The following is a 27,822-nucleotide window of genomic DNA, read 5'->3' on the forward strand; positions in this document are numbered from 1 at the left end:
CCAAACACGGCACACCTCATTTTTAACAAATTATAAGTAAAATTCACCTTAAACAAAAAAATAAACACCGTTTACTATACGACCACACTGAATTTAATGCTGTTCTACTCACAGAGTGACGTAGCTACGTAGGCCCCGCCCACCGACTCCATGTCATATCTTCAGTTATTGTATCATGGTATTTTTATCCTTTTCTTCTGACTTCAAAATTATTGAAGCTTCTTTTAAATAGTGAGTTTGTTCAAATGAAAAGGTACGAAACGACACTGTGTGTATAAAAAGTCTTTATTCGAAGCATTCACCATTGGCCTGAGCACAACGATTCCATTGATTAACAAGCCGAAGGATTCCTTGTTCCCAGAATTCCTGTGGCCGTGGCAGTTCGTTCAATTCTTTTACCGTGGAACAACACCATCGCCTAATATTACGCAACCATAAAAATTTCTTTCGGCCAATCCATCTCTTTCCCTTGTATTATAAAGCGAAGTAGATGGTATTTAGGTCCTCTAATTATATAGCCGAAGTATTCTGTTTTTCTCCTCTTCATGATGTTTATGAGTAGACGTTCTGAATTCATAATTTGGAGAGCATCTTCGTTGGAAGTGTGCGAAACCAACAGTATCTTTAGGATTCGTCGATATCATCACAATTCGAATGCTTTTAATTTATTTAGCATTGTGGTTTTTAACGTCCATGTCTCACAACCATACAAAAATATAGACCACACGTAACATTTTAGGACCTTCTTGCGAATATTCATGGATGGGCTTCGATTATATAAAACTGGTTTCCAGGTCATAAAAACCTTACGTGATATTTCAATCCTGGTTATTATCTCTTCATCACACTTATTTACTACAATATGCTTAGACATTGAAAGTGCATATGACAATGTCAGTCTTGACATTTTAAGGGAAAAATTGATAAAACATTTTCATATACCGACTCAGTTGGCTGAAGCTCTTTATCATTTTTATTCCTGCAGAAAGATATATCTGAGAACTTATAATAATAAACTGATAGGTCCTAGATATGATAATTTAGGACTACCACAGGGATCAGTATTGAGTCCTCTTTTGTTTAATATGTATACTGCAGATTTGCATAAAGTCCCTACTGACTTTAAATTTCAAATAATACAATATGCTGATGATTTTCTTCTGTATTCACAGGCCAAAACTTATGATAACTCGGTACAAACCTTAGGACGAATTCAATGTTGTGTTAATTCATGGTTTAATCAAAACGGATTCGAAATAGCTCAAAATAAATCTACTGTCTGTATTTTTACTCGACATAATATCCCAAAAATAGAGAATTTAAAACTTAATGGCTCCGAGTACGCATTTTCTTCTTCCATTAAATATTTGGGAATGATTTTGGATCGTAAATTGACTTGGAAATTACATATTGACTTTATGATAAATCGATGTAATAAGGGTTTTAATTTTCTTAAAGCAATTTCAAGGACTTGGTGGGGAGCTGATGTTGAAACTTCCTTGTTTTTCTATCGATCATATATTAGATCTATAATTGATTATGTATGTATTCTATATGGCTCAGCTTCTAAACATATTTTAAACAAAGTAGACGTTGTACAGAATTTAGGACTCCGTATCTGTTTGGGAGCTATGAAATCAACTCCAAATATAGCTTTACATGTAGAAGCTTTAGAAATTCCACTCAATTATAGAAGGAAATATCTCAGCCAGACATTTTTAATAAAAATTCGTTACCTAAATATCGGTCTTTACCAAAATGTTAACAAGCTGAATGTAGCGGATTTAACTAATAAATACTGAAAGCTAAAGAACTCGCCTTCACTTTGCGAGGCTTTTCGAGATCTGTCAAATTTTGACTGAGTATAACGTGATTGATAGCATTGGACTTGAAGATTTTCATTCTTTTTTACATACAGTTAAATTAGTAAAACCAAGTTACCATGAAAACAGTGGTATTAGCTCTAACATCTTAAGAACATTCTTAGAGAATTGGCCAGACTCTGTAAATATATATACATATGCATCTAAGACGTTAGTTGGCACTGAATGTGCCTTTTACATACCTGATACTAAAACAGAAAAAATTTTTAAGTTAGGCCATGATTTTTCTATCTTCAGTGCTGAAGCTATAGCAATTTATGAGGCCCTGCAATATTTTAAAGAATTGGAAGATATATCTGCAACAATTATTTCCGATTCACTCTCTGTTCTTCTTGCTATTCAAACTATAGATTTTCCCAATAACAATTCAAATATTTATATCCTACTAATTAAGAAAATCCTTTTTGAAATTCATAAAAATAAAAGAAGAGTGAACTTTTTATGGGTTAAGGCTCATATAGGACTAACGCATAATGAATATGTTGATAGTTTGGCTAAAAAAGCTATCGACTATGGTACTTCAAATAATCGTAAGTTTTGCATATCTGATTTAGTTAACACTATTAAGCATCGAGTTAAAAATCTGGAGTCAATCATGGCGAGATCTTTGTAAACAATCCAAATCTCAGTATTCACTGATTCAACCTTCTGTTCCAAATATATATTGGTTTAAAAATTATGTAGTACCTCGAAGATATATTATAACAACATTAATCAGAATGAAGTTTGGACATGCAATGTTTCCCTCTACATCTAGCAAGAATTAAAGTTTTTGATTCAAATCTTTGTACTGAATGTCAGAAGGTGGGTGATTTGAATCACACTTTCTTTGAGTGCACAAAATACATTCCACACAGCTATAATTTAATCGAAGATTTAATAAAATGTAATGTTTTTCCACCTTTCAATATACCTATCTATTGTTTTTGAACAGCAAAAATATATATGATTGTTTAATGAAATTTATCTGTGAAACTAAAATTAACCTCTAAATTTATTAATCTTGATAATTTGGTATATTATGTACATATGGAAAAAGAAGAAGAAGAAGAAGATGTATAATGGAAAAATGTGATGAGCAACTTATTTAGTCCATAGCGGCCATCTGCAGCTTTTGAACTGAGTAGGGAGCTGTGGAAGAGTTTGCTATGGAACTCTAAGGACATCATTGCCTTCTTTATGTATGAATAGAAAACAAAAAAGTTGTGACTGGCTAATTGACACCCAAGTCTATGCCATAAAACAAAAAAAATCTCTTCATCACAGTAGAAATTTACATTTAAGCAACTGCCAAGGTATTTAAAATGACGAAGTAGTTTTCAATCCTAATAGTAAATTATTAATATTGAAAATACACACACCGACAAAATTAGCCGAACACGTTAAAAATGGGACATGTTTGATGTCTCGTATTTCATAAACCAGTGGTCCGATTTGAGTGATTCTTTTAGTATGTTATAGCCTTATTATTTAAGAATATCGGTGTAATACTATTGTTGCTAGACAGGTAAATGTCATTTTATACCGGGTGTAACAAGCATACTGTGTTTTTTTCTTAAAGTTCGGAACACCCTGTGGAATATTCCAGCATATATAAAATATTAAAATTAAAACTCGATTGTAGAATTATGCTTTCTTAACATTTTCTTTTTTGATTCATTTGCTTATGTTGGAAAATAAAAAAGTTACGTGCTTTAACAACTAACCATGTTTTTTATCAATAAATCCTCATAGTAGGGGAGAAAAGTATGCTAAATTTGCAATTATATGAGCGTTCTTGGGACCTGGAGTGGATTGTGAAGAGTATGTGCTAAAATCAGAAAAAGGTTAAGTTAAGTTTTTCCAATTTTCCATTTGAAATAATCATTTTTTCCGATTATAGCGCTATCTATCCATAATTCGAAAAAATATGTAGAATAAAAGTTGCTTATTTTTACGTAAAGAATCCAAATCTGCAATAAAAATTGGGGGCTCCTATTTAAGATTTTAAATTAAATCCCCCACCCCACCTCCGTGCGGGCTCGTGACACCCCACGGAGTGGGGTGGGGGGTAAATTAAAAATTATAAATACGAACCCTGCGATATTTTGCGAAATGAACATCAGATCGTAAAACTGCAAAATACACCTATTGAATATTTTTCAAAAATCTACCGAATGGCACCAAACACGACCCCCCACGGAGGTGGGGTGTAGGGTTACCTTAAAATATTAAATAGGAGCCCCCAATTTTTATTGCAGATTTGGATCCTTGACGTAAAAATAACAACTTTTATTCGCAAAATTTTTTCCTATTATGGATAAATGCGCTATAATCGGAAAAAACGATTGGTGGAAATGGAAAATTAAATTGAAAAATGGAGAGTCCCACACTTTATGGAAAACTTAACTTAACTTTTTTTGGTTATAGCACCCACTCTTCACAATCCACTCCAGGTCCCAAGAACGCTCATATAATTGCAAATTTAGCATACTTTTCTCCCCTACTATGAGGATTTATTGATAACAAACATGGTTAGTTGTTAAAGCACGTAACTTTTTTATTTTCCAACATAAGCAAATGAATCAAAAAAGAAAATGTTAAGAAAGCATAATTCTACAATCGAGTTTTAATTTTAATATTTTATATATGCTGGAATATTCCACAGGGTGTTCCGAACTTTAAGAAAAAAACACAGTATGCTTGTTACACCCGGTATAAAATGACATTTACCTGTCTAGCAACAATATTATTACACCGATATTCTTAAATAATAAGGCTATAACATACTAAAAGAATCACTCAAATCGGACCACTGGTTTATGAAATACGAGACATCAAACATGTCCCATTTTTAACGTGTTCGGCTAATTTTGCCGGTGTGTGTATTAAAAATATTACTAAAAGATTTTTAAATTGAAAACTTATTGGTACACTTTCCTGGTGACACCTCCAAGACTTCTACAATTTGCAAGTCAAATGGATGCTGCAGTGAAGACGAGAGGGAAGGAATTCTACACTATGCAATTCACATCCCCCGTCTGCAGCTGGTAAAGTTCCAACGGAAAAATGCACCTAGTTACTCTACGGAGTAATACGATTATAAAATAAAAATGTATACCATTTTTATGGTATTTAAAATGGTTTACCCGTTCTATCTCCTCTCCATCAACAGAAAGCACACCCTGATATGTCAATCTTTCCAACTGCCATCCACTTCGTCTTTGAAATATTGATTTTAAGGCCTCTCCGATAACTTGCTTCACTAACTAGATTTACTAATGTCTGAAGATCTTCTAAATTTTCTGCAAGAATGGCTGTGTCGTCAGCGTCTCTGATATTGTTGTTTACTTCTCCGCCCAGTCTTACACCCTCTTGATTGTCGTCCAAAGCCTCCCTAAAGATTTCTTCAGAGTAGAAGATTAACGCTTGCTTGGGCAGCATACGGAGCTCTGAGAGACATATTTAGGAGTAGTATACCGATCGGTTTAAAAAGACAAGTGTTAGATCAATGTGTGCTACCGGTAATGACATATGGAGCAGAGACACTGACTCTAACCAAGGCAACAGCGTTGAAAGTGCGGGTTGCTCAAAGGCGTATGGAAAGATCCATGCTGGGTGTAACCCTACGGGATAAAATAAGAAATGAAGATCTCAGACAAAGAACCGGTATCACAGATGTTATAGAACGTATCACCAGTGTAAGGGTTTATCAACATCCAAAATTGAGATCAACACATATTCATTCAATTCTTAAATGTACTAGAAACGAAAACCAAAACATACACATTTGTTTACATTTTTACTGGGTCACCTAGTTTTGTTAGAAGCACCAGTCGACGATATTGCATAGTCAACTAATTCATATTTTCGTATGTCATGGCCACGCTGAGTCGACAATATAAACAAACTAGATGTTATAAGTTTGTTTATATAAACACGAAGGTATGGTGATTCATTCTAATTCATTCGTATTATTAAAAAGAACATTCTTAATCCAGATGCTCTAGCAGATGGTTTTACCGCGAGCACATCAACTATTTACTGTGGTCTTTATAGTTGGTAATAAATAAGCAGTTATACATATTGTTTAATTCAGCAACCCCTATTGGTAGGGGGTAACTACCCCCAACTACCCTAAGATGTTTCCCGAGGGTGCATACCCGCATACTCTGTTTGTGCATGAGGTGTCCTATAATTTTTAATATATACCGGAGTTTGGTCTTTAACTCTCAGTTTTTGTTCGTAGAAGTTGTTACATGTTAGCATGTCATGCCTTAGGGCGAATATATCTGAATAATCTTCGCATAAAGATACTAATTTATCGCGTATGTACCCTGGAATGTCTAACTTCAATGATTCCCGTAATTCCTTTTTCCTATCCTTGCTGTCGTTGATCAGTCTATATATGTTGAATAATTTAATGTCTAATGTTTTGATTGCGTTTGTCTCTACTTTTACTGTTTCGACGTTTTATTCAAAATTTTGCTGAAATATGCAGACCACTCAACAGATTATCGAGAAAAGGAGTAGAATTTTTTTGGTCAGAAGAATGTGAAAAAGCATTAAATAAGCTTAAATCATCTCTAATGAAGCCACCGATCCTAAAATATCCAGATTTCAATAAACAATTCATCCTAACAACAGACGCATCCAACGAGAGTTGTTCAGCAATTTTAAGTCAAGATTATAACGGAATAGACCTACCAATAGCATACGCATCAAGAAGATTCAATAAAGGAGAATGTAATAAACCTATAATCGTTAAGGAATTACTAGCGATTCATTGGGGAATTAATCATTTCAAATGTTATTTATATGGAGCACCAACATTTTTAGTCAAAACGGATCATAAACCACTAACACATTTATTTGCAATGAAAGAACCAACTTCGAAACTTACAAGGATCAGATTAGATTTAGAGGAATACGATTTCGAAATAGAGTATATAACAGGGAAAAATAACTATGCAGACAGTCTTTCAAGAATAACATTACATCAACTAAAGAACCTCTACATAGACAATACCCATATATTAGCTATAACACGAGCTCAAGCAAGAGAAAAGAAGAAGGAAGCAAGGCAAACGAAGGCAGAAAGTGAACTCGCACTACAGCCAGAAGCCCCCAGACAGACAGTAAGAAAGGTACTAAATAATTTAGAGGCGCATAGACTACCAATTTTGTCTTTTGGACAGAACTAATCTCACCAAGGCTGAGCATTAGGGTCAAAAACAAAATAAAATGCAGCAAGAGCATAGCCGCAGGATTCAATCATTTCGATTTAAACCAAATGTTGGCACAGCTTGATAAGCTGGCGGTAGAGAATGCAGTATGTAAAGTAAAAATATACGTAAACGATATTATTTTTAAAGTGTGCACAATTGAGGAATTTATTAAACAAGGAAACAAAATATTGAAGAATGTAGAAATATACATATGTGAAGTACCAGAAACAATAGAAGACGACAAAGAAAAACACAGATTAATAGAATACCATAACCACCCGATGTTTGGAGGACACGTAGGAAATAATAGACTAATAAAGAAGCTAAAAGCAAGATTTAGATGGAAAAATTTGGAAAAAGACGTGAGAAAATACGTTAAACAATGTCATAAATGTCAAATTAACAAACCGGAAAGAACACATGTCGAAGAATTCGTGATATCGGACACTTCTTCCAAACCATGGGACATAGTATACATAGATACGATAGATCCATTCACTAAAAGTAACGAAGGTAATAGATACTGTATAACAATGTTATGTGAACCTACTAAATACGCGGTCAGCATACCCGTGTGCAATAAAGAAGCAGAGACAATAGCCCGAGGAATTTTTGATCATTTTATACCAACATACGGACTCATGAAGCAAATAAGAACAGACCAAGGCACAGAGTATAAGAATGAAATAATGCAGGAACTAACAAAGCTACTTAAAATAGAGCACAACTTCTCAACGGCATACCATCCACAGTCCATTGGAAGTTGCGAAAAACTGCACAGAACATTAAACGAGTACGTAAGAGCATTCATAGACGAAGACAGAGAAAATTGGGATGTGTGTTGCAGGATGTTCACATACTGCTACAATACAATCCCTAACGCGTACCATAGTTACACACCGTTTGAACTGTTATATGGCAGGAAGGTTAACCTACCAGAAGACCTTACACAGGAGATTCAACCATGTTACAATATAGATGCTTACTACAATGAGTTACGTTACAAACTACAAAGCGCACACGAGAGAGCTAGAACCTTCTTACTAAAGCACAAAAAAGAGCGACAAGAAAAGAATAAGCTCAAAGCAACACCACAACATTTTAAAATAGGAGACCTAGTCCTGGTAAAAAGGGAAGAGAATGGTAAGTTTGATAGTCTTTATGTAGGTCCCTTCGCAATAACAGAGGTAAATAACGTTAATTGTAAGATCAAAACAGAAAACAATAAAATCAAGGAAATACATAAGAATAGATTATATGCTTACTGTCCGAGGACACAGTGAGTAACAGTGAAACGGGAACAGTGTTGATGTAGAACATTTTTTTTTGTACCTTACTTTATTTACTAATTAGTTATAGGAAATAAATATTTAATTTTGTATCGATTAAAACACAGTAACCAGTTGGTGGCGCTATTAAACAACAATTTTCTTCCTTGCATGTATTCAGAAAATTTCCCGAAGGGGATGGATGTAAGGGTTTATCAACATCCAAAATTGAAATCAACACATATTCATTTAATTCTTAAATGCACTAGAAACGAAAACCAAAACATACACATTTGTTTACATTTTTACTGGGTCACCTAGTTTTGTTAGAAGCACCAGTCGACGATATTGCATATTCAACTAATTCATATTTTCGTATGTCATGGCCACGCTGAGTCGACAATATAAACAAACTAGATGTTATAAGTTTGTTTATATAAACACAAAGGTATGGTGATTCATTCTAATTCATTCGTATTATTAAAAAGAACATTCTTAATCCAGATGCTCTAGCAGATGGTTTTACCGCGAGACAATCAACTATTTACTGTGGTCTTTATAGTTGGTAATAAATAAGCAGTTATACATATTGTTTAATTCAGCAACCCCTATTGGTAGGGGGTAACTACCCCCAACTACCCTAAGATGTTTCCCGAGGGTGCATACCCGCATAGCAGGCTCAAATGGAACTGGGCAGGACACGTCGCCAGGCTTAAAGATTCAAGATGGACACAAAAGCTGATGGAATGAGAACATGGGGACCAAGACAAGATAAACGCAGTAGAGGAAGGTCGCCCACACGATGGACAGATTATATCAGGCGGATTAGTAAAAACTGGCAACAATCAGCACAAAACTGTGAAGTGTGGAAAAAATTGCGGGAGACCTATGTCCAGCAGTGGACGTGAGTTGGTTGCATGATGATGATGATGATGACAGACTAAAGAGACTGGGTGACAAAACACAACCCTGCCGCACTCCATGTTTGATGGGTAGTTTTTCAGTACGACTATCTCCAACTTGGATAGATGCTACTTGATTGTAATATAAGTATTTTAGCAGTCTTATATCGTAGTTCAAAACGGCAAACAGGTGTATGTTTTCAAAAAACTTTTGATAGTGTGTAAAAAATATTTTATTATCAGAAGTACTTTCGACACATAACGTGCCATCATCAGAGCTTCCTAAAAGGACATAATTTAAGATAAGATTTTTTTTATATTTATAAAAAATGAGTGAAAAACATACGTCCTCTTATAAAACCTTCATAGAAGAGCAATTGCTAAACGACACAATAAAAAACATGGATACTGGGCAAAAGCCACAGATATAGGGTATAATAACCCTTTAAAGTGAATAAAATCACATCTAAATTCTTTTAATAATTAATAAGACAACATGGCTGAGTCAAACCATTTTGAGCCCACGTGAACAGCAGATCAGCTGAGGAAGACTGTCATTTATTAAAATGATAAAGAAGGAACTACAATCTTATGCGACCTCTATGTTCATAAATATTAATTAAAAATTGAAAATGACTAAAAGCCATGTATAGGTTAAATGAATTTAAAGTTAAGATACTAAATTTTAAAGTTAAATTTTCAAAAAATTTCTATTATTACTATTGAAGTGAAATGTTAACATGTATATTAAAAGTTATCAAAATTCTTCCAAAAAACAAAACTGTTATAGTTTGACCAAGTGTAGAAGAAGTTAGATGAAATCATACCTAGGAGAAATATCATTTGACAAGCTCAGAGTTCGAAAGCTGTTATTAAAAATTAAAAATAACAGCTTTCGAACTCTGAGCTTGTCAAATGATATTTCTCCTAGGTATGATTTCATCTAACTTCTTCTACACTTGGTCAAACTATAGCAGTTTTGTTTTTTGGAAGAATTTTGATAACTTTTAATATACACGTTAACATTTCACTTCAATAGTAATAATAGAAATTTTTTGAAAATTTAACTTTAAAATTTAGTATCTTAACTTTAAATTCATTTAACCTATTCGCGGTGTGCAAGTACTTGGAAAGGGAAACGAGAAACGACCGTGCGCGAGTCGCGGAGAAATATTGCAACTATCTTAAATAATTCATATTGTCAATTGAAATTGTCAAATTTACGTATATTTCATACCTTCTGTCATTGACTCAGAAAAATTATATATTGCTCCACAATATTGATATGATATGCAATTATTATATAAAGGTAAATTTAATTAATTGTATTTTGCTTGCAGTACTGCATTTTAATAACTGATTTTATTTACTACATACAATTGTTTACGTTTGCTAAACATAACCTGCATCTTATTTTTTCTTCTTATTATTTTTTTGGACTATGGTCTTGACAATTATCCAGCAACCAGGACTAATATAATTGGCCAATATAATTAAAAGTGCGAATAAAAGTACAGAGCGTAGAAATAGAGGTCGCTTTGCCGAACTTGCACGGTCCCAATACATGGCTTTTTAGTCATTTTCAATTTTTAATTAATATGTATGAACATAGAGGTCGCATAAGATTGTAGTTCCTTCTTTATCATTTTAATAAATGACAGCCTTCCTCAGCTGATCTGCTGTTCACGTGGGCTCAAAATGGTTTGACTCAGCCATGTTGTCTTATTAATTATTAAAAGAATTTAGATGTGATTTTATTCACTTTAAAGGGTTATTATACCCTATATCTGTGGCTTTTGCCCAGTATCCATGTTTTTTATTGTGTCGTTTAGCAATTGCTCTTCTATGAAGATTTTATAAGAGGACGTAAGTTTTTCACTCATTTTTTATATAAAAAAAATCTTATCTTAAATTATGTCCTTTTAGGAAGCTCTGATGATGGCACGTTATGTGTCGAAAGTACTTAGCTGATAATAAAATATTTTTTACACACTATCAAAAGTTTTTTGAAAACATACACCTGTTTGCCATTTTGACCTATTTAGAAGTGTGTACAAGTCTTGCAGTCTTTTCCAATTAATTTATATCGTAGTGGTCAAGTCCTGTAGGCAATTGAAAAGTATATCGTGTTGTACTCGGTCGAATGCCTTCTCGAAGTCGATGAAACAAACGGCGGGGGACTAAACACATGGAAGTTGCAGGGCGACCGACCACTTCTCATCAGGTCGTCCACCTTCTCGATGGGATCGGCCGTGATAACCCGAGTCCTTGGTTTTTTTACCACAAGAAAAATAAAAAAGAAACATAGGTATTAAAATAAATAGTATATTTTTACAAAAAGGGAAACGCAAGTACATTAGAACATTAAATATATAAAACCTAATACTGTACGCCTACATCTAGTGTGTTATTTCGTTCACTTTATTCGATAGTAGAGCATTTACTGAAACAAAAAATATTTTGATTAAAGTAAAGCTATTGATTCGTACTCAGGTTTTTAATTAAATAATTGAATCATACTTACACCTGTTAACTTTCCTAATGTTTTGCTCCAATTCATCTACTTTGTTTTGCGTTGTGACTAAATTCCGTCTAATTTTTTCATAACTTTCTTCATTAAAAACTGCTTTGTATTCATCAAACTCCCTTTGAAGTTCTGAATTTTTCGATAACTCTTCATGAATAATATGATTCTTACTTTTTAACTGAGATTCTAAACTGTCCAACTAAAATAAAGCGTTTCACATTATAAATTCCTGATATAGTGTTATTTATCTCAGTAAATATTTATTAATACACAAAAATGATTGTTTTTCAGCAACACTCGTCTCATGATCGTGATTTACGTAGTTTATCAATGCAAGTACATATATTTGTATTTTATTCTTTTATATTTCTACTTAATATTTTATGTATTTCTCACTCTATATACAGTCCGTACAGTATAAATACTGTTGCACGTCATTATCTACGTCAGAGATCTTAGTTGACATTGTTGTCAAAGTATAAAAAAATCCTGAATCCATTTTAAATCAACCATATCACATATTTATTGCAGAAGTGAAATATACAATAAAACAAATTAATATTCAATGTAAATAAATAAAAACAATAAACTATAAAATAATATATAAAATATTTAATACAGTAAAACCTGCCATATCCGGATCAATGTGGCGACATACCGATCCGGATATGAAAAAATCCGGATATCAAAACCACTTCTTTATAGTCTCTGGAAACGTTTTCTCCTTCATGCATTCCAGTAATTAACGCCGTCAATAACTTTCGTCGATAGATACGTTTTATAGATTCTATAATACATTATTTCGCCATCTTTTAGTTCCTTTGGATCGGGATGAGAGGGTGCGTTTTCCAACAGCAGGACTGCATTTCTCGGTAGATCCTGACGGCAGAACCGTCCGGATATGGGGAGATCCGGATATGACAGGTCCGGATATGGCAGGTTGTACTGTACATATTTATATTAATCAAATCGGAAGTGAACACCGCAACTGTCAAATAAGTGTTACCATCATGTCAAAATGTCACCTTCGTTCGATCACAGTTACAAAGAGTTCCGAACAAACTTAATGTGCTTCATAAAAACGCCTAATAATCCATGTATAGAAATTAAATGAAACGCGTTAGGGTATATTTCTTTAAAGGGCCTAGCCGGCTAAAATGATGAAAACTGCCCCCAACTCGATTCGAATTCCATATAGGTCACCGTTTAGCATATATAGTGAAACTTACTTTCTGAAATGTTTAGCCCCCTAGGTGGTCATGTGATCCACCTACATCCTAATTAGAATTTTTATGATTTTATTTTTTATCTCAGCCGCATCGAGAACTAGAGAAAAACTTTAAATAAAAAAGTTGTAAGCTTTAAAAAGTTCTGTCCGAAATTTTTTTTTTTAATTTTTGGCGGAAAATTTAAATTTTAGAACGATTTTAAAATTTTAAATGAGTATAAAAAAATAATTAAGACATTCGTTTTCGAGAAAAAAATATATAACGTGTATTTTTACATAATGTTTCACCCTGAATTTTTTCAAATTTTTAAAATTGGTGAAACGCACCTTAAAACCGTTTTTTTTTTGTTTTTTTGACAAAATTTTATACATATTTTTCAAAAAAGGTACCGTCACTAGAATAGGTAAAAAACTGAAAAATAATTGGGGTTTGCTTAATAAAAATTTTTTATAACACCATCCGTTTTCAATATACAGGGCGTTGAAGAAAACAAAATTTTACACATTTTTTACGATTTTGCCGAAACTACTAACAACATTGTAATAAAACTTGGCGGGATTTAAGAGGTAGTTATTGTGCATGTTTTGACATACAATTAAGGATTTGATATTCATCATTGGCGCGCATAGGGGTAATGGTCTGAACTTTTCAAAGAAAAAAAGATAGTACGCCACTGACATATTTCAAATTAACAATCATTTTTGAGTTCCTCGTTCAATTTTCGATAAAAAACTATCTTCTCATTTTTTCATACGACGCGCCGTTTTGCTGCAAAAAATAAAATATCTTAACGCTTCCAAAGTATTCGAATTAGTTTTTATAATTCCCTAATACATAGATGTAGAAACTACTACAAGTTCGAATACTTTGTAAGGGTTAAGATGTTTTATTTTTTGAATAAAAATGGCGCGTCGTATGAAAAAATAGGAAGATAGATTTTTTGTCACAAATTGAACGAGGAATTCAAAAAACGATTGTTGAATTGAAATATGTCAGTGGCGTACTATCTTTTTTCTTTAAAAAGTTCAGACCATTACCCCTATGCGCGCCAATGATAAATATAAAATTCTTAATTGTATGTCAAAAAATGCACAACAACTACCTCTTAAACCTCGCCAAATTTTATTACAATGTTGCCAGTAGTTTCGGCAAAATCGTAAAAATTATGTAAAATTTTGTTTTCTTCAACGCCATGTATCTTGAAAATGGATGGCATTACAAAAAATTGTTATTAAGCAAACCTCAATTATTTTTCAGTTTTTTACCTATTCTAGTGACGGTGTTACCTTTTTTGAAAACAATGTATAAAATTTTATCAAAAAACGAAAAAAAAACCAAAAAAATGCGGTTTTTATTTTTAAAGGTGCGGTTCACCAATTTTAAAAATTTGAAAAAATTCAGGATGAAATATTATGCAAAAATACACGTTATATATTTTTTTCGTGAAAACGAATGTATTAGTTATTTTTTTATACTCATTTAAAATTTTAAAATCGTTCTAAAATATAAATTTCCCGCCAAAAATTAAGAAAACATTTTTCGGACAGAGCTTTTAAAGCTTACAACTTTTTTATTTAAAATTTTTCGCTAGTTCTAGAGATAAAAAATAAAAACATAAAAACCCTAATTAGGCTCTAGGTGGGTCACATGACCACCTAGGGGGCTAAAAATTTCACAAAGTTAGTTTCACTATATGTGCTAAACGGTGACCTATATGGAATTCGAATCGAGTTGGGGGCAGTTTTCATCATCTTACCCGGCTAGGCCCTTTACATTAATAGAAATCTTCAAATATTATTCATACGCGTATATAATAAGATATGTCTAGTGGCTGTAATTCCAGTGTACTCAGCTAAACGATTCTAAAAAGGAACATACCTACGACTTAAATATTTCGTGTTGGTATCATATGACGTCACTTGCTATGACGCGGATGACCTGCAACGGTATTTATACTGTACGGACCATATATTTACATAAACATACCAATTTACATTTGGCATCATATTTTTGATTAAAATTCACCAACATTTGATTGGCTTGTACTACATCTTTGGAGAGTTCTTCAATTGTAACTTTTTTCTGAGCTATTACCATACTGGCTTTTTCCATATCTGCTAGCAACTCCCCCTAAAAACCAAATTAAGTGTACCTAATCCTACATGGGAGACAACATTCTGAATCTATTACTAAAAAAATAAATCAAAGAACTATATTTATACGAGTAGGTCAAATTGTCAATATGAATGAGTCATATTAAATTCAATTATTAGAAGAATTCTTTACCAAGTAACACAAACAAAATTCGTTTAATTTATTGTTTTATATTTTGAGAACGACTTCCGAAGTGGAAATCAAAACGTCAAATAAACTTAATTTTAAAGTAAAATTGTGGCATTGTGTGAAAATTTGCATGAGCATTTATTATAAAAAGAAGTATATGTAAAACAATTTTCATCAAAAAATATTGAAAATTTATGCACGATCTACTGGCACTGTGAAAATAAAACATAGCTACACTGCTGCAGTGATTGGGACTAATAGAGATCCTGAAACATAAAATTTCAAAGTGATTATTGAAATGTAAGTTATTTCCTATAACATCAACTAGGATTTTTGAAAAATATTAAAATTTGGAAAAATGACGAAGTGTTGAAATTTTTTTTAAATTAGCTAAAACATTTCAGTTTCAAAAACCACCAAATTGACATTTTTTATCCGATCAAAAAACCCCTAGTTGATGGTATAGAAAATAACTTATATTTCAATAATAACTTTGAAATTTTATGTTTCAGGATCTTTAATAGTCCCAATCACAGCAGCAGTGGAGCTGTTTTTATTTTCACGGTGCCAGTAGATATCGCATAAATCGTTTAATTTTCAATATTTTTTTATGAAAATTGATTTACATGTACCTCTTTTTATAATAGATGCTCATTGCTCATGCAAATTTTCAAAACAATTATTGGTACAGTACTTTTTATTTTAGAAATTCCCAAAAAAGTATCTATATGAATTTCGTACTTTTACACTAGGATAGCCCCTTAAAATGCCACAAGAAAATAACTTCAGACCGATATTAAAAAAAAAACCTTATTCCATTTCGACATTCTAAAAATTAACAAAAAATTACAGAAATACAAAAATTTCTTACGTTTTTAGCATGAAGTTCTTCAATCAAGCTATCTTTTTCAACTAATGCTTGCTGAAGAGTATTCAATTTTTTTTCCGTGTTCATTTTCATATTTTGTAAACTATGATTTTCTTGTTTCAGAAGCTCTATTAAGACTTGTTTTTCATCGTTGTCTGTTCTCAATTGTTCCGCAGTCCTTTTTAATTTTGCACTTGAATCAGATCTTAAATAACAAACAGTTTTTAAACCGTTAACAGCATCTAAAGTTTTTAGAAATTTTTCACAAAGTATGTTGATTCTTCTCAATAAGAAACACTGCACTTCGTGAGATTGTGTGTTTATTTTTTGTTCTACATCTTTAATAGCCTTAAAAGAAAAACTGTTTTAGTAGAATCATTATACGAGGTATGTCCCAAAAGTATTTGACTTTCATAACTTCACATGCAAAGGAACTAAAGGGTTTTAGCACACACTGGGGTACTATGTGGAAAATGTTTAATTCATAATAGCATGCTTTTGTTTACATTGTCTTTTAGAGTTCGTCACACTTTGTTATCACTGAAAATGACAGAGAGACGCAAGTAACAAATCTGTATTAACTTTTGCTTTAAATTTAGAAAAAGATATGTTGAAACTAAAATGATGCAAAATTCCTTTGGAAACAAATGACGGTGTTGTGAATCATTAATACATTCGAAGAAGTTAGAAAGAATTTAAAGTTTCAACTCTAAAAGTGATTGTGGCACAGTGAGAAGATAACTTCCCCCATTTTTAAGCAAGTAACAACTTCTTCATGATAATGGCCCAGTAGATTCATTCACCATGGCAGCCTATGATTTTTTCATTGCTCCAGAGATCAGAGATGTCACAAGTATGATAATGAAAGTTTTGTGAATGAAAGTCATATACTTTTAGGACATACATACATGTAACATATAGATATCTCAAACAACTAACTTGTATATTTGTCCTAATACTACTAATTATTCCATATTATTTATCTCAACAATTCTTAACACGTTGGCTGCCATAATGTTAAATAAAGTGGGTCCCTACTGCCACGAGTCTCCCGTTTCTATGCGTTTAAGACAACTACGCTATGGTGTGTCAATCAACAACAACATGAGAGACACAACATTTGTGTCTCACGGCACCCAACGTGCATAAAATATATACTTGACCCCACAATGCTGCCGTGCTTAGCGAAAACGCCGTATCTCAAAAATCTGAAAAAATTAGATTTATACATTTTTCTAACCCAAATGTGCATATCTATCATATTTGCTTACTAAAAATGACGTAAGTTAAGCCAAAATACATTAAACACAACGCATTTTATGCCGTACCTGCAAAAATGTTCATGAATACTTAGAATAAATGCGTCATCTGAAAAATACGTAGACAAAACGCCGTATTTAAATGTCACTTGCCGCGTTTATCCTAAACAGGTACTAGATGCGGCGTTCTGCCTAAGCAGTTATACGCGGATCTCGTTATATCAGACAACAATAATATTGTGCATACATATGAATATTTATATAGTTTTATAAAATATTAACTTTCTATAGTGAAGCCATTCGGAGCAATATAAGATGCTAAATATTGTTTCCTCGACAATAAGGCTTCGCCATCATAAATTATAATTTTTTTACAATATTCAGTATCGGTTAATAGATAAACAGAACAGGAAGAAGTTTATTATGGGTAGGAGGTGGATTTTATTACAGCACTACCCTCGATAACCACACAGGTGTTGGGGATTTATGTATACAGGTAGTTGGGTTATTTATAGCCATTACAGCGCTAAAAATAGATAAAGAATAATAAAGATACATAGTTTACGATTTCATTATGCCTCGTTATAGAGGTCTTCAGTTCAATAGGAATTTCATGGGACATTTAGTATACCTCGTTATAAGCGAAACCTCGTAATAACCGTGTTCGTTATAGAGAGAGTCTACTGTATTATAAAATAAAATGCTTAGCGCAAACGCAGTACTGCATTCTTCCTAAGTAGGAAGAAGTTAATTTATTTAATTTACTTAGAAAGAACACAGTAACATGAGTTTTTAGAGTAAATAATATATAGTTTGCCAATCTTATGTATAAATATGAATTCTATGATATTTATTATTTATATAAAGTAGAAAACAAAAAAAATTCTAAATAATTTTCAACAGCTAGACATTTAAACAAAAACTGATTTTAATAAAATGTGATCTCTCTGCAGATACAGCGTTTTGGCTAAGGACGGCAGAATGGTGACCCCAATGAATGAAAATGTTTTTAATAATACTTACATTGTAAAATTGCCTTTCCATTTCTGATTTTAAATAAATAAGTTCTTTTACCTCATTTTCTTTATCCATTATAGTTCTTTTCATACAATTCATCTGTATTTGGAGCCTTTCATTTAAATCCTTAAAAAGAGTACAAATAATATCTAAAAATGTATGAATACAAATAAATATAAAAAATGAAGATTGTATGAAACATAGATAAAAATAGCAAGAAATGAGTTTGTAAACATGACGACAATTCTCTGCAATAAAGACCTTAGATTAGAAATGAGAGTAAGAGCTTTGAGATGCTACGTGCTATCAATACTACAATATGGACTTGAAAGCAGGACATTGAAGTAATAACACATAAATAAGCTATAGTCCTTTGAAAGTTACAACATCTGGGACACGCAATGAGGGGACAGCAATATGAAATGCTGAAATTGATAATAGAGTGAAATATAAGAGGAGGAAGGGAGTGGGAAGAGGGAGAGTGTTATGGTTTAAAAATTTAAGGGACTGGTTGCCTCTCAGAGCAGCGGTAGATAAAGTAAAGATAGTGATGATATTCTCTTTTTCATGAACATTTTTCAGTGCGTCACAAATTATAGAAAAAAAGGTAAGTCCGTGATAACACACATTTATGACATTTATTCTAACGTGACATTTTAGTTAAATCTGACAGTTGTCAAATTTTATTTTCAATTTGGAATAAAACCAAATCAATTGTGTCTATTGCATTTATAAAATGGTATTTTCTTTCATTTGTATAGTCTTATAAATTGTACAGATTATATTGATAATAGTATTATTTTATTTAATAAATAATTCTTTTTTGATTATGGCGCCATCTATCGACAACTAGAATAATCACCAAACTAGAATAATTACCGAAGTATTCACAGACGTGCCTTTTTTTCTGTCACATACAATGTAATGCGTTAGAGAGAAATCGAAAAACTGTGACGCACTGAAAGATGATCATGAGAAAAAGAATAACATTAAACCTCCCATTGGGAGGCGGCACTTAAAGAAGAATATTATATTAAAAGTAAGTATTGAAATATATTGAAAAAAATTTTCACGAGGCAGAAGATGGGAGTCAATCCCTCAATTTACTTACAGGCCTGGATCCCACGTACCAAAAAAATGTTAATTAGTAGCAAGCTGAAAATTTGTCAATAGCTTAATAGTGTCTAGTTGGGCAAACTTTGATGTACGGGAATACTGGAACAGGGGAAGTTTTAATTGTGGAACAGGTTAAAAATTTGGAAAGTCAGACTACGAAAACGCCCCATGTATTTTGTCAGACAGAACTTCCAATTGATTTGTTACGCTTTCATTAAACTCTCATGCAAAAATCAGACTGCTACGTATCACCAACACATTCCCTGTCATCCTGACATGTTCTACATGTCAGACTTATTAAAATGCCCAGTTGGTGATAAATACCAGTCTGATCAAGGGTAATAAATCAATTGGAAGTTCTGTCCGACAAAATACATGGAACATTTTCGTAGTCTGATGTTTCAAATTTTTAACCTGTTCCACAATTAAAACTTCCCCTGTTCCAGTGCTCCCATACATCAAAGTTTGTCCGACTAGACACCGTTAAGCTATTAACAAATTTTCAGCTTTCTATTAATCAACTTTTAAAAAGAAGGAATTACAGTTTATTGTCACTATACATTGACTTGCTAAGAGTCTAAAAGGCATGCACAATATATACAAATAAATGAAACAGTTTAGAATAAAAAAAAGCAAGTAATCTAACTACCTTCACACATTGTAAATTACTCATTAGTTCAGTTATAATCTCTTCCTGGCTTGTTGCATGTAAGTCAAGAGTTAAGTAAATAATTGATTTAATTTTTGATTTAGTGAAAAATACTAAGGTGCATACTTGATGACCAGATATTTCACATCTTAAAAACCTAAAATATATAAAAAGTATCAGTAAGAGTAGGACTGTTAGTGGTAGTAGGACTTGAAATGATTAAGTTGGTTAGTTACTAAAACTCTTAACCATAATAGACTACATGTCAGAGAAAACAAGCCACCCACGCATAGGAAATTAATTTTATATATTTTTTATATATTTCTCAATTTTCTTTTAATTTGTTTTATGTTAATTAAATTAAATGAATTATCACATCGTGTACTGAGATGCTAGACTGAGCATGTCAGTACAAAGATAATAAATAAATTCGCAAAAACCTATTAAGGGGATAGGCGCAAACTTTCGGCTCCAATGCTATTTAAATGCATTCATTTTTTTCGAATCCTCAGAAACTAGTATTTTTGAAAAATTTAAACGCAGAATGAAAGATTATATCATTACCGAGGGTAGCAAGTCCCTGAAAACTTCTATAATGTTTATTTTAATAAGTTACAGGGGCGAACAAGAAGAAAAAATTGAGTGTGATTTTTAATTTCAAATATCTCGCTCAAAAGAAACTTTTTGGTTATTCTAAGGGACGTTCTACCCTCGGTAATGATTTTTTTTATTATCTCCCTTTATTGACAATCAGATATAAAACAAACATCTATAACTCAATTTGTTGGTCTTACATTAAATTAAATTATTGTAAATGTGGTGACGTGGAGAGGTAAACATCCAGCGATGTTTCCTCAGTTACCTCTTAGGTCGGAGGGCCAGCTTCTTCTGAGTCTTCTATTGTGGACAGGTTGCAGTAGTGGATGAAGTAGTGGATTAGGATGGTCTTCTAGTTTGTTGTGGTGTTTTCTGTTGTTTTCTCGGATGACTTCGGTTACATATGGAATTTTTAGATCTTTGTGTAGAGTTTGGTTTGATACATACCATGGTGCATTAACTATTGCTCGAAGTATCTTGGATTGCGCTCTCTGGATAATCACAGTATTGGATTTGCTAGCACAGCCCCACAGTTCAATGCCATAAGTCCAGATTGGCTTTATCACTGCTTTATATATTAGCAATTTGTTTTCTATTGAAAGGTGGGATTTTCTTCCAATGAGCCAGTAAATTCTTTGGTTTTTAGGTCAAGTTGCATTCTTTTCTTTGTTATATGGTGTTTCCAGTTGAGTTTATTGTCAAAGTGTAGCCCTAGATATTTGACTTGATTACTTTGTGGTATTTTTATTTGATTGATGGTTACTGGTGGGCAGGTTCCAGTCCGGAGAGTGAATGTTATATGGGATGATTTTGTTTCGTATACCTTAAACTTCCACTTCTTCAACCATATTTCAAGTGAGTTTAGATGCTCTTGGAGATTTTGTGTTGCTGCAATAGGATCGTCATGCTTGGCAAAAATAGCAGTGTCGTCTGCAAATGTCCCGATGGTTGTTTTATCATTTGTAGGCAAGTCATATGTATATAGTATGTACAATAATGGCCCTAGTTTGCTCCCTTGTGGTACGCCAGAGTGAATAGGCTTGTATTCCGAGACTTCTTCATTAACTTTTACTTTAAACTGCCGTTCGTGTAGGTAGGCTTTCAGTAGGTTGTAGTAACTTGCTGGGAGAATTCTTTTTATTTTGCATAACAAGCCTGGATGCCAGACTTTGTCAAAAGCCTGACTGATGTCTATAAAGGCTGCTGTGCAGTACTGCTGATTTTCAAGTGACTGGTTGATGGCGTTGACTATGCGATGGCATTGTTGTATCGTTGAATGGCTTTGTCGAAATCCGAACTGATGATCTGGGATCCAATTTTGTGGATTTATTTCTGCATTTATTCTGTTTAGGATAAGTCTTTCAAGCAACTTGGAGATTGTTGGTAATAAGCTGATAGGCCTATATGATGAGACATCTAGAGGGTTTTTGCCAGGCTTTGGTATCATAATTATTTGTCCAATTTTGAGTGCTTTGGGCCAGTAGTCACATCTAAGTATTGCATTGAATATGTGCAGTAGTTTAACTATGCCCTTTTTGGGTATTTCTTTTAACATTTTTGCGGTTATCAGATCTTCGCCTGGTGCCTTCTTTGGGTTTAGGGTGGCAATTACGTCTCTAATTTTTTTTGGAGTAAATAGTTTTATTCGGTCCTGTATCTGTAGTGGTTCTTCTAATATTTGGTTCGCTTCTGGTACTTGGTCGTCATTTAGTGGAGTAAAGACTTCTGCTAAATACTCGGCAAATAGGTCAGCCTTTTCTTTATCACTTTTTGCCCATGGTCCTGGTGGTGTTGAATTTTTACGTATTGGAGGTAATGCTGTTATTGGCTTTCTTTTACTTTTTATGGGCTTCCATATAGAGTTGTCTTGTCTTGATAGATTGGTGATGTAATTCGTAAATGACTCATTTTTGACTTCTTGCAGCTTTGATTTTAATTTGTTGCTGATGCGATTGTATCTTGTTCTGCTGTTTGGTGTGTGTGTTCGTTGCCATGCAGATCTAGCCTTTCTTTTTTCAGCTACCAGTTTTTTTATTTCTAAAGGTATATTACTTATGTTTCTGTTGGGACTACTTTGTGGGGTAGCTGATTTAGCTGCATACTGTAGTATGTTTATAAATTTGTTATAATCCTCTTCTATTTCTTCCGGTTTTTTCAGCCTCGTTGTTATTTCGATAGTATCGTGAATTATTTGTCGGTAAGTGTCCCAGTTTGTTTTATTGTTGTGCAGGTGGAGTTTTGGTTTTTTAGTGATAACTGTTGTACTTACCGTTGCTATTATTGGGCTATGGTCAGTAGTTAGGTCATAGCTTGGTGTTATATCTGTATAAGTTATACCAATACCGTTTGTTATGAAGAAGTCCAATAAATCTGGTTTTTTGTTGGGATCAGTCGGCCAGTATGTGGGTGTTCCCGTTGAGATAAATGAGTAATTCTTATTTTGTATAACATGTGCAAGTTCTCTGCCTTTTGTTGTTATAAGTCGTGACCCCCACAAGGTATGCTTGCTGTTGTAATCTCCCCCAGCAATGAATTTTGGTCCTAAAGTTTGGAAAAATTCTTCATAGTGTTCTCGTTTTAGATTATGGCGACGAGGGCAGTACACAGCTGTTACGTTGACATTATATGGAAGTGCTTCAACGCTTACTGTCGTTGCTTGGATGTGTTCTTCTTTGTACTTCAGTTGTTCATGATGTTTAATATTTTCTTTGATGAGTATTGCTGTACCTCCGTGGGCTGTGCCGTCAGGATGCTCAGTATGATATAGTTTATATTTAGGTATGTTAAAATAAGTTCTGTTCGTAAAGTGCGTTTCACTAATTAAAAATATGTCAATTTTATTTATGTCTAGAAATATTTTCACTTCTTCTGTATGGCTTGGAAGGCCGTTGGCATTCCATTGGGCTATTCGAAGAAACTTAGCCATTATTTGAATTCTTCCAAAAACTTGTTTAACACAGTGGTTGTATCTTCTGTTTGGTTGTGTTTAGTTACTTCAGCGTAGCTCAAGCCCTGGGGCAGTGGATTGGATAGTTGTTGTGTGTTTCTTGTGTATATATCATTTGTGTAGATTGCTGATGGGTTTTGATGCTCTCCATTGTTTTTGTTTCTTCCTTTGGTAAGTTTCTTATAGTGATCACATCCCTTATAATTGGCTGGCGTCTCCTTTGACTTTTTGCATGTGGTGGTATTGTGTGAGCCTCCGCATTTTACACAGACTAATGGTTTATTACAGTATGATTTGGAATGTCCATATTGTTGGCATCTCATGCACTGTATTATACTGTTTTTTGAGTTCGTGGAGGTTCTATGTGTACTACTCTGTTCTGTAGGCCTGTTATATTATAGACATCTTTATTGTTTTGCGCGGGTTCTAAATCTACAAAGAAGAGATTAAGCGGTTCTTTGGTTTTTTGTTGTTTTACATTAACTATGTTTCTCACTTTGTGCCCTAACTGAGATAGCTCACTTTTTATGTCATCAGTATTGGTTGAGTGAAGTAAGTATCTGATCACGATTCTGTAGGCTCGTTCTTCTTTTAGTTGGTACGTGTGATGGTATATATTTTTTTCCTTGAACTCCTTAACCAATTTTCGGTATATTTCTGGTGTTTCACAATTTATTTTGACAACGTTGTTTATTAAACTTTTTCTGGTATTCTTCTTTTTTCGCTATTTCCTCTAATTGCTTTGTCATCTCGTTGAAATCCTGTACCCCGTGTACAAGTATTGGTGGAGGTTTTGGTATTTTGTTGGTTTCTGCGTTTCCAGTATTTTCTTCTGTTTCTTTCGACAGCGGTTGGAATCGGTTACCTGTTTCAATTTCGCTTGGATTTGGTTTGTTGTTGTATTTTCTTCCTTTTATTGCTTCCCATGACTTGCCAAGCGTTTTTACTGTTTGTCTGATTTTCTTCTTCATCTTCGCTGGTTGATGTCATATAGTGAGTTTCTCTGTCTTCGATATTTGCACTATTTTTACTTGATGTCGGCATTTGCTGCTGAACTGGTTGAGAGAGATAGTTTGTATTTGCTGTCTGTATAGGAGTTGTATGATACTGTTGTTGCATAGTTGGCATATTCATGTTCATTGCATTTTCTGGTTGGTTCATCATTGTTGGCTGCCACTGTAGTTGGTTATTGGTTGTTTGTGTTGTTTGTAGATTTATTGGATCACTCTGTATGTTTTGTTGTTGATAAACTGGTTGTCCATTTCTGAACCCAATAAGATTCCCCGAAGGGAACATATTATTTTGTTTTTCTCACTTATTGCTAATGGGTTTTTTTTATTGTTACCGGTACTTAATCACCGGTTTTTTCGGAGCGCTTTAACGATGTTTACACTTCAATGGCCCAGCGACGACTCTCGGTAATGATGTAATCTTTCATTTTGCATTTAAATTTTTCAAAAATATTTATTAGTTTTTCCAGGATTCGAAAAAAAAATGAACACCATGGCTGTGGTAATATTTTCCAAATCGAACATACTCTATCTTTGTCATACAATGCACTTAGTCGAACAGAATGTGGTGACAAGACAGTAACAAACAAGGCTACTAAATATTTGACTTTGACATGGCTTCAGGAATATTTTGAGTTGTTTATTAAGTAATACTGATAGTGTATTTGATAAAAAATTGATTTAAGACGTGAAATTAATAAAAAGTTATTTATTGTTTATTATTTATGGAAGATCCAAGCATAGAATACACCAGGATATATTCTGAGATATAAGTATTTTGTTGCTAAAGACGTTCAAAATGTATCTAAGCGTTTCATAGTAACACTATATTATTAAAAATATCACTTCATCACTTTTCCTCTTTTCTCGATTAAGTTTTTATAGTATAGTAGTATAGTATATAAATTATTGTAATCCTTGAATAAATAGTTAGTGAAAAAATAATCACATTAATTAACTGAATGAATACTTTAAGCGATTATACAAGTAACGGTTATCTAAGAACATTTAAAAGCCATCTCAAAGTTAATAATGACAATGTCATTGTCAAATAATGTTTACATCCCCATATCAGTGAGAAATTTTACTACACATAATTTGCTGTGTAAAGAAGGAAAAAGTAGGGATAGCCGTAAAATATTTGCGGCTATGCTTTTAAACCATACAATTCTCAGAACCCATTATTTACAAACCATCGAAGCTTCGTAAAATTGATTGTTTTCAGAACTGTGTGAACTATTGTAGTGTTCTAAAGAGTTTCTGAGATATCTGAGTGTTACACTGGCCTCCATGCAGTGAAGTGTATTTTTAAAATAACAATCGAAAAATATCGAAAGTTTTGGTTGTTGATTGTTATATTGGTGGAAAATGAAGCAAGACAATTGAATGTTAATCATTCAACTGTGCAAAGAACTCACCAACGATTTTTTGATACTGGATCTATGTTGTTATACTCTAGCTGTAATGGTACATCGAAATTTTCAATACATGTATTACTTTCTCAAATTTTTCTTTATTTTCAATTTGTTACTAATGATAATAAGAGTAAAATATTGACCAAACAAACAAAAATGAATACATATAAAACAATAATAAGACCAATAATGATGTATGCAGCAGAAACGATGACAATGACAAAAAAAGAAGAAGAGAAATTAAGGATAAATGAACGGAATATAATAAGGACAATACTGGGTCCAGTGAGAATCGAAGAACAAGAGTATAGAAGGAGAACGAATAAACAAATTTAAGAAGAATAAAATGGTGAAGATATAGTAAAGAAAATAAAAGTACAAAGAACCAAATGGCTGGGTCATATATTATGGAGTCAAGGACCAGAATCAGTATTAAAAGCTATGGTATTGTGGCAACTAGGAGGAAAAAGGAGACGTGGTCGACCCAGATCGAAATGGTTAACTGAAGTAGAGGAGGACCTAAGAGGGGCAGGAATTGCTAAATGGAAAGAGAAGGCAATAGACCGGACGAAATGGAGACATATTAGTGAACAAATACAATGATCATGGGGACTGATCCACCCCCAGTAAAATGGATCTAGAAAGCGAAACCCCACATGGGGTGTTAAGCCATATGAAGACCACACGGAAGAAAGGCGAAATATCACAAAGAGGTTAATTCGAGAAAATTGAATTTGAAATTGAAACCGTTCGCAATTCTTCCCTATACGAAGAATTTTATAACATGCTTTAAGCTATGAGGATTCGTCTTTTTCCCATGTTTGAATGACTCACATAAAACTACATACTACTAAAAACCTACATATTGCTGCTCTGAACCAAAAATAATAAAAAATTGACATTTCGCCTTTCTTCCGTGTGGTCTTCATATACTATACTATACTAATGATAATGCCAGGTTACATGCTACGAGAATAACTGACTTAATACACAATAGATTTAATTTGACATAAATAAGAAAAAATGAAAAGATAATTTTGTGTGTGGCCTGTTTTCTCTGAAGTATAGTGTATATTTTTGATAGAATCCAAGTAGTCAGACTTTTAAGATAGAGTATTATTTAAAAGACATTATAGATTAGACAACTTGATACATACATTTCCTTACTTTGTAGCTGTGTCAACATTTCCAATAAGTTGGTTTTAAATTCATTGAAATTAATATCTAGATTTTGTCTCTCCCTTATTATTTGGTAATCCTCCAAATCGATAGATTCGCCGTAATTAAATGCATATACAGAAGGGTCGCGCAATTTTAAATCCTGTAAACTTTTTAGTATTAGTACAAAATACAAAACGGTAAACAGCTACAACAGAATACTTACTAAAGTCTCTTGGCTTTTGTTAATAATTAAATTTAGAGTTTTTTCTTCTATTCTGCCGGGAGTTCGTACTACTTGCAATAATAAATTCTTGTTGTATACACATGCCATAGTTAAAAGTTCTTCATTTAAAACTTTTGAATATTTATACAAAGAGCATAACAATCCGCCAAATTCAAAAACTTAACCCTACCTACATTACTTTTGACATTTGTCAAACAGCTTTTGACAGCCTACTGGGAGAGCATGGGCGCCCATATAAAA

General features: G+C 33.1%; 1 protein-coding gene across 3 annotated transcripts; it reads right to left on the minus strand.

The window, feature by feature from the left end:
• Positions 1-11,571: 11,571 nt before the first annotated feature.
• LOC114326022 (uncharacterized) lies at positions 11,572-27,767 on the minus strand. 3 transcript variants are annotated; one of them, XM_028274212.2, is made up of 8 exons: positions 27,562-27,765; positions 27,335-27,498; positions 20,209-20,365; positions 18,450-18,569; positions 16,171-16,515; positions 15,003-15,146; positions 11,785-11,986; positions 11,572-11,703 (listed from the first exon to the last, which is right to left on the minus strand). In XM_028274212.2, exons 1-8 carry the CDS (start codon positions 27,667-27,669, stop codon positions 11,660-11,662), a joined length of 1,284 nt encoding a protein of 427 aa, XP_028130013.1. In that variant the 5' UTR covers positions 27,670-27,765; the 3' UTR covers positions 11,572-11,659. The 3 variants fall into 3 exon arrangements, 2 of the variants coding, with proteins under 2 accessions (XP_028130013.1, XP_028130014.1); XM_028274213.2 differs by having other exon boundaries at positions 27,335-27,505; positions 27,562-27,764; XR_003651762.2 differs by lacking the exon at positions 11,572-11,703 and having other exon boundaries at positions 11,877-11,986; positions 14,895-15,146; positions 27,562-27,767.
• Positions 27,768-27,822: the final 55 nt, after the last annotated feature.

The sequence above is a fragment of the Diabrotica virgifera genome, chromosome 3 (genome assembly GCF_917563875.1).
Source record: "Diabrotica virgifera virgifera chromosome 3, PGI_DIABVI_V3a".
Lineage (NCBI taxonomy): Eukaryota > Metazoa > Arthropoda > Insecta > Coleoptera > Chrysomelidae > Diabrotica > Diabrotica virgifera.